Source organism: Chelmon rostratus, chromosome 8 (assembly GCF_017976325.1).
Source record: "Chelmon rostratus isolate fCheRos1 chromosome 8, fCheRos1.pri, whole genome shotgun sequence".
In the NCBI taxonomy this organism is placed as follows: domain Eukaryota; kingdom Metazoa; phylum Chordata; class Actinopteri; order Chaetodontiformes; family Chaetodontidae; genus Chelmon; species Chelmon rostratus.
Genome location: NC_055665.1, coordinates 15419585 through 15434967, shown reverse-complemented (window position 1 = coordinate 15434967; position 15383 = coordinate 15419585). Strand labels below are relative to the sequence as shown.

The 15383-nt window shown below is 42.1% G+C and overlaps 2 protein-coding genes across 3 annotated transcripts; both read right to left on the bottom strand.

The window, feature by feature from the left end:
* Positions 1–1732: 1732 nt before the first annotated feature.
* On the bottom strand, positions 1733–4338 carry LOC121610180 (complexin-3-like). The gene is made up of 3 exons (XM_041942169.1): positions 4096–4338; positions 2483–2566; positions 1733–1957 (listed from the first exon to the last, which is right to left on the bottom strand). Exons 1-3 carry the CDS (start codon positions 4336–4338, stop codon positions 1733–1735), a joined length of 552 nt encoding a protein of 183 aa, XP_041798103.1.
* Positions 4339–10086: 5748 nt separating this feature from the next.
* clk2b (CDC-like kinase 2b) lies at positions 10087–14877 on the bottom strand. 2 transcript variants are annotated; one of them, XM_041942657.1, is made up of 11 exons: positions 14751–14877; positions 13983–14073; positions 13663–13729; positions 13458–13589; positions 13213–13379; positions 11885–11979; positions 10947–11076; positions 10777–10859; positions 10614–10693; positions 10437–10527; positions 10087–10339 (listed from the first exon to the last, which is right to left on the bottom strand). In XM_041942657.1, the coding sequence occupies exons 1-11, from the start codon at positions 14814–14816 to the stop codon at positions 10157–10159; spliced, it is 1185 nt and encodes a 394-aa protein (XP_041798591.1). In that variant the 5' UTR covers positions 14817–14877; the 3' UTR covers positions 10087–10156. The 2 variants fall into 2 exon arrangements, with proteins under 2 accessions (XP_041798591.1, XP_041798590.1); XM_041942656.1 differs by having other exon boundaries at positions 13458–13574.
* Positions 14878–15383: the final 506 nt, after the last annotated feature.

Genomic DNA, 15383 nt, shown 5'->3' with positions numbered 1-15383 from the left:
CTCATATCCTTGAATGTGCTCTATCCCTCTGATGACCTGATAGCAGATGAAGATTTATGGATGTGAGGATCAAAGTTCAAGAGAATCACAACAGAGTCCAAATTAAAAGTTGATGTAAAGCACACACCAGGTAAAGGCCAGAAAAAGAGTGAGTCCAGCTGGTCAAAAACATGTTTATTACAAGTTTTTGTCACAGCTAATAAACTGTCTATTTATTAGTTTCAAAGGGTTTTTGCTTCCTGTTGTATAAAAACCTTTGATTAGCAGCATGAGACTACACACACACCCGTATCAGCTTAAAGTCAACAAGAAACTAATATTTTAACACGTGACTCATACACACACAGATACAGTTTGGCTCATATACACATGTGACACAGATCGTCGATTATTTACAAAGAAACACCAAATCACACATAAAAAATGAGCATATTTTGAATGTTTTTTCATTAGTTGTGTGAATGTGTGATGAAATGTGAACGTGTTGCCCTGAGGTCCCTTACTTGTGTTTCATTTACAGAGACGTAACAGTCCTGTAAGAAGAAACTAGTAGCTTCTAGACTATTTAATGCAAAATATTATAAATCAACAATAAATAGAATTACAATGTAGCAAAGTGAGAATCTGAATGGGACAGAAAATGTGAAACCCTCATTATGTCTTTAACAAAACTGTATGTTTTTACCTGATAATGTAGTACTTATACAGACCCTTAATATAACACATCATTCGGATAAGAGCAATGTATTGATTCAAGTCATTATTTCATTAATCAACATCATTATTGTATCATTGGTTAAAACAAAATGTAACACTTGTGAGGTAACTTTCACTGACTGGCGCATTAATAAGGTTATTGACAGAGAATTCATTACATTGCAGGTTTGAGTTGTCAACCAACTGAAATTGATATTTAGCACATTTTATAGAAGACATTAAATCATCTTGTTGTTATATTACATATATATATTATTAATGCTAGAAAAAGAAGTAGAAAAAGACAGTCTGATGCACACGCTTTCATTGTGTGTAGCAGGCAGTGATGGAATATAACTAAGTACATTTACTCAAGTACTGCAATTAAGTACAAATTTGAGCACTAAATTTGTCTGACAGCTATTATTATTTGCTACTTTTTCAGATTACAAATACTCATCCCAGTCCATGCATAGTGAAAACCACGCATCCCCAAACTTAGGGACTATGAATTTCAATTTTTCTGATAAAATGAAGGATTCGGTGTTCGTTTATGGGCTGAGAAACTTCTACTTCTTAACATGAATACACACTTTTAAAACTTAGAGAAAATGGCCGTTTTTCTGATCTTAATAAATCTTTTTGGAGATACGTGGTTCTCATAGGACAGTGATGCTACAGACATATGATGATCTTATAGAATATGATGCATCGCTGTGGATAAGACGACACAACAGTATACAAAGTAGTAGAATTAGCTCAACCTTGAACAAGTGCAGCAGTAAAATGCCTCATACACACGAATGCAGCAGTAATATTAATCCAAAGACATCAGATATAAACAATGATGTTTGATGCTGTAGCCATGGTAACAGAGATGACTGGACTGAGTTTGAATGTTGATGCTGAAGCATGGTATGTGTGTGAGCAGGAGTTATGTATGACGGTATTCCCCCTGTGGTTTCCCCCCACTTTTTTTTAACAACCGACACAATCAGAGGGCAGTGTACTGATCGTCCCTGTGACCACGTATTGATCACATGACTTTACAAACGTCCCCCCTTGCTGGTGTTGAAGTGGTCGCCTTGCTGTGTCTCCTCCCCGCAAGCGCCGCTGTGCCGAAGCTGAGGCCTTGGAAGGCGCTCAGTAGGTGGAAGCCGCCGTCCTTGCTTTTGGTTTCGGGATGAATGATCTTCGACAGCTCATGGGGGAGCGACACCTTCCCTCCAACGGACCTCAGGTGGCTCGTGTCCTTGGGGCTCTAATCGTGAAGGAAAAATAGAAGAAGAGGGCTGAAAGGCTAAACATGTGACAAAAAAAACATCTTGATGATCTAAATTAACTATGTGTTTGTCTACATACTGTACATTACACATATTGTGGATAACGACTAGAAACACCTGCGACCTGCAGGCCTGTTATCTGGTTTGTGAAGGTTTGACAAAATAAAAGTGTGCCTTCCTTGACAAAGGCTGCACAGGCCTCTACATTTATTTTGTTAATAGAAATGCTTTTACACAAAATATCTAAGGGCTGTATAGGAGAATATGTAGAGGAGTTCGTTCAAGACTCAATGGTCCACAGTTTTATGTGACTCAGGTTTATAACCACTAAGTTACTGCAGAATCTAAAAAAAAATAAATGCCATTTAATCTTACGGGTGTGCACAAGTTATTTCCACTTTCAAAAACCATGGGAATTTACGTTTAAACAGGGAATGAAGAATCATTCAGTATGTTGAGTGTGTGTGGGTTTCTCTTCTTTGACTACAAACATAAACACAGACCTCAGACAGCTGATATTTCCTCCTGAAGTGCGCCCTCATAGCTGCTCTCTCTGCATTCTTCTGAGCGTTCATTGCTTCCCGCAGCTTCCTGTAAACACAGGAGACAAAACACAAATACACCTGACATATCGCAGACTGAATGTCATCAAGCAATAGCTCCTCCATGGCGCAGGTGACTGGAATTAACTTGACTGATTTTAGCTGCCTTCTCTGATTGAAGCAATTAGCAGCTGCAGCAGACAGTACCATTAGGAAAATGCCACATTTAAAAACAATGTGGGTTCAAAGCACGTGGGTTGGCCTCATTGCCATGAAGTGGAAAACTGAAGTCATACATTTGTTGGATTTGACAGTATTTCTTTGTCAGATTACAACTTTGTTTCACATGCAAAAAAAGTCAGTTTTCCCATTTTCACACTTCTACTCAACTAAATTTCAGAAATTATTCAGAAATCTTTCACTTTTCATTTGTTTATCTTAAACAAAGCATCCCTTTTCTCTTACATATTAAAATTGTACTTACAAAACATATGATTATCTATGTATGTATTATGATAGAAATTACCCAACGGTAAATAAATAAAAGAGAATTTGCTTCGTCCAGAGCAGCTACAAAAGTAAAATGCTGCTTGCAAACTCATGCATCAACAATACGTATCGAAAACATAACATAGCATATAACATTTTCTGTTAGGCACTTTTGATATTCAGGTACATTTAGCTCATAATACTTGTGTACTTGCACTTACTTGTAATGAAGTATTATTATATATATATTCATACTTAAAGGTAGAATGAGCAGGATTTGATCAGATAACGTGTTTAACGTGTGTCAGTGGCATTTTTTGTGCATATGATTCTTTTACTGCCTCTAATTAGCCAGCGAGTTTAGCAATCTTCAGTGTAGCTAGCAAACAGGCACAGAGGAAATAGAAAATAATTCCTTGTCATGATAGTAAAAGGAGTAATCTGTCGATCACTTGTTTTTGTGTCCAGACAGGAGAGTTTAGCTTCATGAGCACAGAGGAACGTTTGAATCTGTGTCTTTTCAGACAGCTTGAATTTATGCTTTGACATGCAGTAGATCTGAGAAGCCTCAGTGCCCTTCACACTTCACATGTTCTGTGTTGAGAAGCTCCCGTCTGTCTGGAGGTGACGATGAGATGTCAGCCTTGTTGTCAAAGTAAAACACACACACACACACACACACACACACACACACACACACACACACACACACTGTGTCTGCTTCCTGACAAGAGCCATGTTATTATAAGCTTTTAGCATTTGATTATGTCCAATATGTGAAGTTTATGTGAAGTAAACGAGTAAAACGAGTAAGGACAATTTGAGCTGAACAAGTTCTTGTTCTTTTACTTATCAAAGTATCATGGCTGAGGGGCTACGGACCCACTGCCCAAAGGCTGACACACAGAAAAGCATCAGGACATACAGGCATGGAGATACAGTGTGCTCTGCAGATACAGAGCACACAGTTGTAGTGGCTCATAAGTGTTGACTGAGAGGGATTATTTTTGCTCATTCTGCCTTTAAGTATCTGGATGTGAATACTTCCTCCACCACTGCATGGTGTTTCTACAGTACGAGTCCACTTGCCTCTCCTTCTCCAGGTCTGCCTGGTACGAGCGGATGACTGCCGGGTCTTTGGGGTGTGCGGCGGCGCGGAGAGGAGGGGTCCTCCCCGACCTGTTGCACGCTCCTCTTCCTCCCCCTCCTCTTCCCATCACGTTCCTGCGTTTGGCACATAACTTCCTCTCCTTCACCCCCGACACACAGCTGGTCAGCCTCCTGATGGGCCTCCTCAGCGACTTCTTCGCTCTCACCACAGCCTCCATGGTGCGCCACAGCACTCGGGACGGGAGGGAATGAGCGCCGCTACTTCTTTGACAGATGATGGGCAAATATAGAAAGGTTTTGTCCTTCGCTCATGTTGTGTGGCTCCGACAGGACAACTCAGGACGCACACAGAGTCACGTCTGGTGGCGGCAGTAACTCAGGCTGAGACATGCCAAGGACAAGGACGGCATTCAGACAAGGCTCAGACAGACAGACTTAGCAAACACACTCTCTCACACACACCTGCTTACAAACATGACACAAAGAGGAGAGAAAGATGGAAACCAGACAAGAACTGAAAAATGATCAAAGCCAGACTCGTGCAAAGCAGGTTATTTTCACACACACACAGTATTAATTCAGTTTAGCATCTTGGTCCAGACTTTTCTTACCTATGCAAGAAGTCACAGTTGGCCAAAGGCTCACAGCATAAGATCCTGATAAAGCTCCAGCCAGATGGCCTCCACCACCGCCAGACAATCCACCAAAGCTTTAGTACAAATCAGACACAACAAAGAAGAAACAGCAGACTCCCCACGAGACGTTGCGCTGGTGCTCCTCGGCCCTCTGCGGAGAAAATGACTGTTTTCTGGTCCAAGTTTAAGCCTCTGCTTCTTCTGCTTCCCTCCAGCAGACTCACTCCACTCTTCAACACCCCCAACTCTTCTATACAGCTTACCACTTAAAGGACTTAATGAGGGGAATCTCGTTAGCCGTGGCAGGGAATGCACCCGATGACTCACGTGTTTGTGGTGAAGATTTAGAGACTTTAGCTGATGTCATGTTGAGAGACACATGCTGACATCAGTCTTGTTCCTGTATTTAGAGTCTCACTCGTGCTCTTAAAATGCTGCAACACCTGCATTTTATTTATTTCTTCTGGAGCACTAAAGCTGTGGGGCAAAGATTACAAAGAGGCAGTTGGTCTGCAAATCTGAGTTTTCTCAAAATATAACTTCCAGCACCTTTTCACTTCCTTACACAGTCAGCATTTGGTTCACTGGATAATCAGAGATGAAGAGGTGAGCAAAGGCTTGGGGAGAGGAAATGAAACAAAGAGACACCTGGATGGAGAGAGTCTGGCATGAGACAGCAGCGTCTGAGTCACAGCGAGATAAGAGAAAAGTATTGATCACTGGACCAGACTGGACCAAAAAGCTGCCCAAAATGTCAAAGAGGAAGTGACAGAGTGAGGCCACCTCCCCCTGTTTTCTGCACCAAGCCAAAATACATCAATGCTGAAGCTTATTTAAAGATGCAAAGTGTGTTTTCTCCATTATCTGCTCCATAAATGACCCGGGACAAAGATTAGGAAGAAGTTAGAACATCCCTGATGGCGTGGTACATCTTTAGGTGTGAAGAGAACAGGTTAATCTGGGCACACGCATAACAGATCAGATATCATTCATTTTATTCAAAACCTCAAGAGGAAGACGCAACATGCAGCAACTTTCTGCTGCATGTTGAGCAAATAGAATCAAATCCTGACTCAGTTTATCTGTATCATTTGTAACGTAGATAAGGAACACTGCTAATTTTGATGTATTTAGGAGACAATGTGACAAATCTTATTTTAGCCCCCTTTCCTCATTCTTATGAATCATTTTTAATCATTTTTTTTCTACTAATCCACTGATTTTCCATCAGTTTTTTTATGGGTTGCTAAAAAATAACTAACTAACTAACTAACTACAGTTTGCAGATATGCACGGACAAACAGACAAAAGAGCAAATGCTTAAGTCTTACACTCTTTAACATTAGGACCATATAAACATTTAATAAAAGGTTTGTAACACACTATAATGTAGTTGGACGCAGATTTATGGATATTTTTAAGAGTTTAATGTACAGTATTTGTCAACATTTATAACTTACAAACCAGTGTTTTACTATATTATCAGTCATTATCTCTTTATACACCTGCCTCCACTTACGGGTGCCCACAGGAGGAGTTAAAGTTGTTCATGAATCCATAAACACTTCAGTCCTCTTACAGCTACATTATAGTGTGTATAAAATGTTCACATCCTGCTGCTAAATAGGAGACTTTTCTCTGAATTTGCTCCAGCACTCCTCCTGATTCCCTTTTCGTGTATTTTCTATGCTTGAATGACTCACGTTGACTTTTGTGCGCTACTCTAATGCCCTATTTGGCATTGACATCACACACACACACACGAACACGCACACACACACACACACACACACACACACACACACACACACACACACACACACACACACACACACACACACACCCTCTGAACACTTTGACCAACCCATTTGAAATCCTTCGATCCTTTGTTTCCCTCCTATTCTCCCCCTCTGCTGCACAGACCACTTCGATTTCTGACAGGTGAGGAGGATTTAATCCTTTAACAAGATCGCAGAGAGAAGCCACGCCTCCTCCCTTAGCTCATGTTCTGTGACAGATCTGGGATCAGTTTATACAAGAAACAGGCATTAACAGCTAAAGGGAGGGAGGTTGAGGTGGTCCTGGGTCAGCAGGTGCAGGTGAGGAAAAATGGAGAGGACATTATCGACCATCTGAAATGTGTTAATACTCACCAGTTTATTACATCATGCAAAGCTGCTCAAGCAATGCACATTTTTTAAAACCTACTGTGAAGTATAGGGTTGTGTGTGTGTGTGTGTGTGTGTGTGTGCATGTGTGTGAGAGAGAAAGAATCAAAGCTTCCATGCAAGCCCACCAAAAAGAGCCACTTAAGGGATTCTTAGGTGGATCAGTGTCCAACACGTGAAAGGCAGTCACTGATACCAACACGCACACACACACACACACACACTCATGCACACGTTCCCATGCATGAACTCATGAGAGGCTGCAAAAACAAAAGGTTAGCTAAATATAAATCTCACATCTCATCATTACATATTAGTAGAATGACCTAAATGATAAAGCACGCTTTAAATAAAGCCAGTATGACAGTCAGGGGAGTCACTCTTTGAACACAATCTTTTTTTTTAATCATTTCTGTTTTCTGAGCTTATTTGGATCAGTTAAAAGGGACTCCTCAAATCTAGAGACAGAAACATAAAAACACTCATTCAGACACTGAAAGGCTACAACATAGGTAGAAACCACAACACAGGCAAAGAAATGAGGATTTTTTCATGCTGTCGAATAGATCACACACACGACTTGAGTAATTCCTGGTCATTTCTATCCTGCTGTGGACAGATCCCCTGCAGCGCTGGGTGAGCAATTTTTATTCAAATGAATAGGCGCCATCTCTCACTTCTGTATCCACCTCTCATAATACAACCATGTCATTCTCATATTTTATTCTATATGATATCATGTAATTCTAGTTTAAAGATAATAAATATGAGTGAATGTGAAAAATAACTTGCTATAAATATTTTCGTCTTGCAGGTTTAAGGTCTATTGGAGAGAACAGTACCTAAACAGCAATGATCTGTTAAACCACTTGTTCGAAGGCCCAGCCTGTCAGATTTAGGGCCATCTAGTGGTGAGGTTGCAGACTGCAACCAGCTGAATATGCCTTGTTTCACCACTCCCTCTCCAAGAGCCAGTGTGTGGTTTTTGTTGACGAGCATAACTATCAAACTCTGTTTTATGTTTTACACTGTCTCAGCTGGCATTGCATGTCCTCAGCAGTGCGCTGACCATGCACAGTCCAGCCATATGCTTGGTTTTGACTCAATCTTAACATGTTAAGTTCATGTTAAGTAAATGGGATCGAGTCTTTTCACAGACACACAGAGAGATGCTGATTTTCTTTCCTTCATCAAGTCTGCACACACACATAAAAACGCCTGTTTTAATTTTAGCATCGTTCATGTTTATTCACAGCCTAAAATCACACTTAGTATAGCCAAGGATAAAGATCACACTCACACACACACACACTTAGACATATTCTCACTAATACACACATACAAGGACACACAACCTCCCACACACATACGCGTCAGAAATAAGGTCTCATTCAGTCAAACACACACACGCGGACAGTAAGTCTCTCTCAGCTCTGCCAAGGCTGAAGAGGAAAACTGGCCAGCACACACACTCGCTCAGCCTTGTGACCGTGCTCTCTGCTGAGCTGCACTCAATCAAGGTGCCAAAGGATGACTGTGAGGAGTGTGTGTGTGTGTGTGTGTGTGTGTGACATGCACGGATGGACTGCACTCCGGGTGAAAAGAAGTCATTCGATACAAAATGTATTACAAAAAAACCCTCACAAATTATTGTTGTTAAGTGACTGGGAGCATAAAACCACTTGTTAAAGGACCAAACAGTTTTTTGTGACTATATCCTCTAAATTTTAGAGATACCATTTCTTTAGCATTTTGAAGCAGACTTGATGCACATGAGGACCAGTGTTTAAAAGACAATACGTAGTGATTTTGCTTGTTTTAGCTCATTTCCTTCCATCCACGTACATTTACGTCACCAGCTAACCATGCTGCAAACCATGCTGCTGCGTCTTACAAATGAATTATTCCACTGTTCCAGGCATCCACTGGTTTCCACCTCATTTACTTTGACACAAAAATCTATCAGCAGGCTGATGCCACTTGTGAAAGTCAAGTATGCAATCCCTTTTTTCAGAGATACATTATTGTTATGATGAAACACAGTGCACTTTCTAAATCAATCTGCACTTAACCGCACTACAATGCAATGATAATGTAGCATAGACAAAAAAAAAGCTTTAAGAGTCTGACACAAAAATGAATGGAGAGAAAATAAAGCCCGGAGCTGTAGGAAAAATAGAAAAAAAGTGAAACCATATTCAAAGCTGTGGAAAAGTACTGTAAGTTACAACAGTGTTAAACTGCTAAAATGTACCATGGCTTAGCAGAAGTTCAATTACAAAGTCTATCTTTCATACTTACGCTTTAAAGCAGCTACAATTTATAATTTTACATTAGCAATGGATCATATGGCTACGTCCATGTGAAAGGGGTCACGCATGGTGATGAACCCACAGAGAATAACCACCTGACTGCAGTTCCTCTCAGCTCTATAGAGCTTTCAGTGACAGTGAGCAGACTGCTCACTACCTGCCCATCACCAAACAGCAGACAGACCCTTTTAGAGAGTAGCTGCTGAACACTGTGGGGCATTCAGCAGCTAAGGAGCCAGGTATTTCCCTCAGAAGTTGGTGGAGACCAAAAACAGCGCTAAAGGAGATGGAATATTGGACTTAAACTCCCCAGGTGGCCTGAAACACGACTCAGGATGAATTCTAATGTTTCTGCGTCTCTGCTTGGTGTGTAAACTGTTTCTAATCATAACAATCTAACTCAATCTATAATTAAAGGAAATATTTCAGAGTTGTACTCACAGCTTGTGTCATACGTTTGCGACATATTGTGAATAAAATTGAGCTTTTTCCTTCCCACTTACAGCTGAATCAGCTGACTGAGGGTGTTCACGCTGTCACTTCAGTGTCTCATTGACACTGACCCACCTTAGCTTCCTGCTTCATCACAGCCATCAGTCCAATGGGTCCTTCCACATCACATCCATCCAAATCTTCAGCTATTTTCCCTCACTCTTTCACCACCAGCGCAGTCTAAACTCCACCAGAGGAATATTTTCTGTACGTCTCATGGCATTATTACCCCATTGATAACATCAAAATAGGGTCTCATATAGTGCACACAATATGAAACCATGTATTCCTCAATAACTCTTAAGCCCTTATTTTAATTTCCCTCTCTTGGTTGAAATATAATGCCACGTATGCGCGATTTGTAACTGAGAAACTAAAACTTGCAAACACACTGGTGTGGTCCTCACAAAGTCAAGTGGCTGTTCGGGGTCATCTGCTCATGTCACAGCTGTCCCTCCAGACTTGACTCCTTCCTGGATGATGGAGGGGCAGGAAGAAGGGGTGACACAGAGCGGAGGAGAGAGAGATGCGTTTTGAGGGCTCGTACTCCAGCATCCTCTCCAAGAGATTAAAAAAGTGGTGTTGCTCTGTGCTGTGTGACAACAAGTACTTCTGCAAAAACAAGGATTAAGAGAGAAACATGCTGTGTGAGGGAGCTCTTGTGCTTGACTCATGTTTGCAGTCAAAGTTTGCCCCTGCCTCGGCTCACCCGTAATGGTTTGCACTTGGCTTTCACATAGCGTCCGGCCTTGGAGCACTCGCTCCAGTCGAGACGCCCACGGTGGAAATACTTCTGCTTTCTGTGAGGGAAGAATAATGTTTTATCAGATGAAGTTTGTTTGCCTGTGTGTTTGTGCGTAAGTGACAGTGTACGGGAGTGCACTACCTGCTCCTCTGGATCATTCTCTGAGGAATCGCTCCGTGTATTCTCTCCATCATAGCAAGATGCTCCTTATTGTCATGAGTCTGTAATTGAATGAATAGACCGTGTCGTCAACATCACAATCATCCTACTTTCTGCATGCAAGCGGTATAAACACTCATGTGACCTGGTACAGTGTGAAGCCTTCGTGGTATTCAAACAGCATGCAGCCAATACTCCACACATCACAAGGGTGACTCCAACCCAACTCTGTGGGAGAGAAGAGGGACAAAACCTTCAAACACAACAGCACTGACAGCTCCTGGTTACTCCCAGGTTTAAATCAGCATCTCCTACCCAGAATGACCTCTGGAGCCCGGTAGTGACGTGTAGAGATGACGACAGAGTGGTGTTCGTGGTCGAAGGTGGCGCTACCAAAGTCAATCAGCCGCACTGTGGTGTCATTTACTCTCCTCTCGTTGCACTTCTGAAAGAAGACAGAAGGAGCAATGTGATGTTTTGGTTTGCCTCATCATTTAAAGGGTGATTCTAGTTAAGTACAATCATGCGTTCACAAAGTGGTGAACTTCACTCTTTAGCCAGATCTACAGCACTTTATTTGGAGATAAAACTGTGAGTGAGCACTCCAGTGACGGTAATAATCCTCTACTGCAAAAGAAAACTGTGTACAAACAGCACTGAACCCCCCAATTAGATGCAAATTTGCCCATTGCGGTGCAAATTGAAGCAAATATAGTTTGCAATGATAGTTTGAGTTTAATCAGCCTGCAAAGGAAAGGTGAAAATGATGTTTGCATCACATACTTAACATTGGACAATAATTTTACCTCTGCTCTTGTTTTCAATTCCAAAGAAATTTGGCTAAGATGACTGTCTCACTGCTCGTGTTTCGTGCCCATTTCTTCTCTGTGATACCCAGCCTTGAAAGATCTCAGCAATAACCTGTGGGCACGATCTCATTCTTACTGATAGGAAACTATGGAAACAAGTTTAAAAAAACATGGCATTTTTCTATTAAATAGAAAATGTGAAAAGAAATCTCTTTAACAATAGTACCACGGAGATGAGAATACTTATCCAGTCATACTGGATAAGTAAGTGTGCCTAAAGGAAATACATGTGGGTGGTTCACGGGTACTGCCTGGAAAAATTTGCATCCAAATGGGCAACCACAAAGCAATCTCCCCAGTTGTTCTGCCTGCATTAATCCCTGCTTATTTAACACCCTGATCTTCTTTCAGGTCCCAGCCCTTGTGCCTGCAGTTGTTTCTAACCTTCTCAGCGTTGTATATGAGGGAGTAGTCTGAGTTGACAAAGAGGATGTTCTCAGGCTTCAGGTCGGTGTGAGTCAGCTTGTTGTCATGGAGAACTGCATTGGAGACAGAGGGAGGGAGCAGAGGAAGGGAAGTAGACTTAAGATTTATCAGGAGAGAGCCGACGCCCTCGTCTGGTCAGGTTTTCTGCCAGTTTAGACATCATGATAGATTTGTGGGGGAAAAATGAACGTTAGTGGAAAATGATAAACATCACAAACCCTGATGAAGCAAATTTGTCTGCTGAAATGTTGGCTTAATTAAAAATATTGGAATCCCTGAGTGTGTGCCGTGTTTTTAACGTTTTGTAGCTTTAATGGTCCTCAAATGTGCACCTCAAATAGATTCACAATACACCTACACTCATAGTAAGTACTGTTAAAAACAGCCTCACAACCTGGCAACACAAAATTTTTTATATTCACATTGTGACTAACTATTAATAGATGGCAAAACATTATAAACAAACACATTATTTATAATAAAGTCTTGAATAAAGCTCTTTTTCTCAGTGCCACCTTGAATCACTACATAAACCAGTTGACCAATAAGCTGCAGCTCCAGTCATCACTCTGTCAAGCTGCTGAAGTCAGCGGATGACACCACCCTTACTTGGCTCATAATCTGGTGACCTGGTGTGGGCAGAAAAACTTCGGGGTCAACACTCTAAAGACAGCGGAGAGGGTTGTGGGTGTCAGAAAGAGCCCAGCCCCATCCACCCGCATCACCTTGTGTGACTCCACAGTCAACACTGTGGAGTGTAACAGGGCACCATCATCGCCCAGGACTTCCGGTCGGAGCTGAACATCAACTCATCCACACCTCCTCATCACATTGCTACGACTGCTAAGGATAAAGGCGGGCTGCAGTGAATCATTGGCTCTGCTGAGAGGGTGATAGGCTGCAATCTGCCACCCCTTCGGCCCTGTATGCCTGTTTTCCCATAGAAAACTGAATACTTCTGGATTTTGGATTGTGGGTCATAAAAAACAAATATTTCTTTGTTATTTTCTGAAATGAAATGAATCAATTAAACTAATAAAAAAAAAAATCAGTAGAATAATGGATTATGAAGCCCAAATTGTGCTTGCCATGCCTTTCTCTGGTAAGGGGATGTAAATCAGGAACACTTGCACCATCTCCAGGGAAAACTCACCCTCTAAATATCTACCTGCCTTGCCTCTGCTGCATCGGTGGGACAGCTGTGAATAATCGGCTTGCTGCCATCACTGACATTGATCCCAAAAAAAGCAAAGTGGCACCGTTAATGTGATGCATATTGGACTCACAGCTGACAGCGTGGCAGATCTGGTGGGCCATGTGTCGGATCTGGTTAATTGGATAAGGCAGGAAGTTGTTTGCTTTCAAGAAGTCAAAAGTGCTGAGCGACAGCAGCTCAAAAGAGATGCACACATGACCGTAGTAGTCAAACCAGTCCAGCATCTGCACACAGTGACTGACAGGAGAAGAAACACAATAAACGAGGGTAAATGTACGAGACAGGAGAAGAGGCACATCACCACAAACTACTCACTGCTTGTTGTGCGGATCCCTCTCGCTGATCTTCTCCAGCACATTGATTTCCAGTTTGGCTGCTTCTCTGTATTTCTCCAAGTTCTTAATGATCTTCAGAGCAATTTGACCTCCTCCTCTGTGTGTTAAAACACTGCCTTTAAAACTAACAAATACTGCACGGGTCGCATGTTGGTCAGCATTTATTATTAGATGGAGCAAATTACCTGCTGTGGTCCAAACATTGCACCACTTTCCCAAAAGTTCCCTCACCTAAAGTGTCGACTATCTCATCTGGAAGACAGACAGTGGTGGAATGTAGCTAAGTACATTTACTCAAGTAACTTTGAGGTATTTGTACTTTACTTGAGCCTTTTTTGATGCTACTTTACACAACAGTCATTAGGGACGTTTTTCTGCTTTGAGTACTTTTACTTTAAAACTTTAAGTGCATTTTACTTACATGCTTTTACCTATTTAACATTTTCAGTACATTTTCAATTACAGTTTGATGGCTGCCATCACTTCCAACTGAACCCACACCTACATCTGTCCTCGAGGACGTCCCCACTTTTGTAGATCAGGTGTCCATTCTCAGTGTCCCTCTCGTTGTCGCCTGCAGCCTCATGGCTGCTCCGCTGGAAACAAAGTCAACCAGATTTATGACAGGTGGAGCAAAAGCGGAAAAATCTGAGCAGAGATCAGCCTTTCTCTGTCCCTGTCTTCACTGTCCAACTAAAGAAGACAGAGTGACATCTGACGTCTGGGTCCTGAAAGGTCATCCGCCTTGTTCCCCTCTGGCTATGACCGATGCACTCAAACTTACATGCCAATAGAAACAAATGTGCCCTGAAAGCTGCTTCGTTTCATGCATCCCTTAATGCGGCCGTGATGAAAGCAAATCCTCCAGAATGTGAGCTTATGCACATTGAGGTTGATCCTGATGACCTGAGCTTGTTCTAAAGGAGGTTAATAAGAAATGTCAAACGGCTTCTGGCCTCTTTGGAGGAGCTGAGGCTCTATTTCCATCCTCACTTTGAGACTGTTATTAATATGAGAAGCCCAGCATGTGCTGAGGAGACACTTACTGCAGGACACGGGGCCACAAAATAGACAAGCAAGTGACACATGCTGTGCAAACACACACAGCCTGCATGTGATTTGTTGTTAAACGATTGAGGAGCTTAAAGGCGAAATTACCACAGAGTGCAGATGATTTCAGGTCAGAGGTCAACCGTGATGCAGAGGTGTGTTTGTGCAAAGAAACAAAAGCAAGAACATAGAAAATGCATGCACATAGAATGGAGATACTCACAGAGAGGCAGAGGCAAATACAGTCCACAAAACCCTTATAGAGAGAGTACAGCTCTGTCTTCCCCATTGTGCAGAAGTGCAGAGCTACTGAGAGATTAGCTTGGGTGGAAGAGAAGAGGGAGGTTCCAATAAGATGAAGGCAGGTGAAGCAGCAGCAGAAAAGATAGACTACATGGAGTTTAGGGGAAAAATTGAGGACAGAGGACGGGACAATATGAAATTAAAGCAATGGAACAGAAAAGCTAAAGGACACGGAGTTGGAACAAAGCAAAAAATAGCCTGAAGTGTTGTCAGCGGAAACCAGAGGCGAAGGAGAGACACAGCTACGCAGCCTAACCACAGAAACCGACAGCAGAAGAATCACCTTGAGAGGAATAAAGACAAGAAAACATCAAACAGCGGAAAAAGTGAACAAGAAAGCCGAAGCACAAGACAAAAACAGAAAGTGACAGACAGGAGCGAGAGAGAGTGAGAAAGAGAGAGCCGAGACAGATGCTAATAATAAACGGTTGGTCACAACCCCCTGAGAAAGTCTTCAGAGGAGAATCAAGATCTGGCCAAGGGGAGTGACGAAGGGGAGATCCAGTTTCACCCGACTTACTTACCCTCCTCCTCGTACCTCCTTAACCCCTGC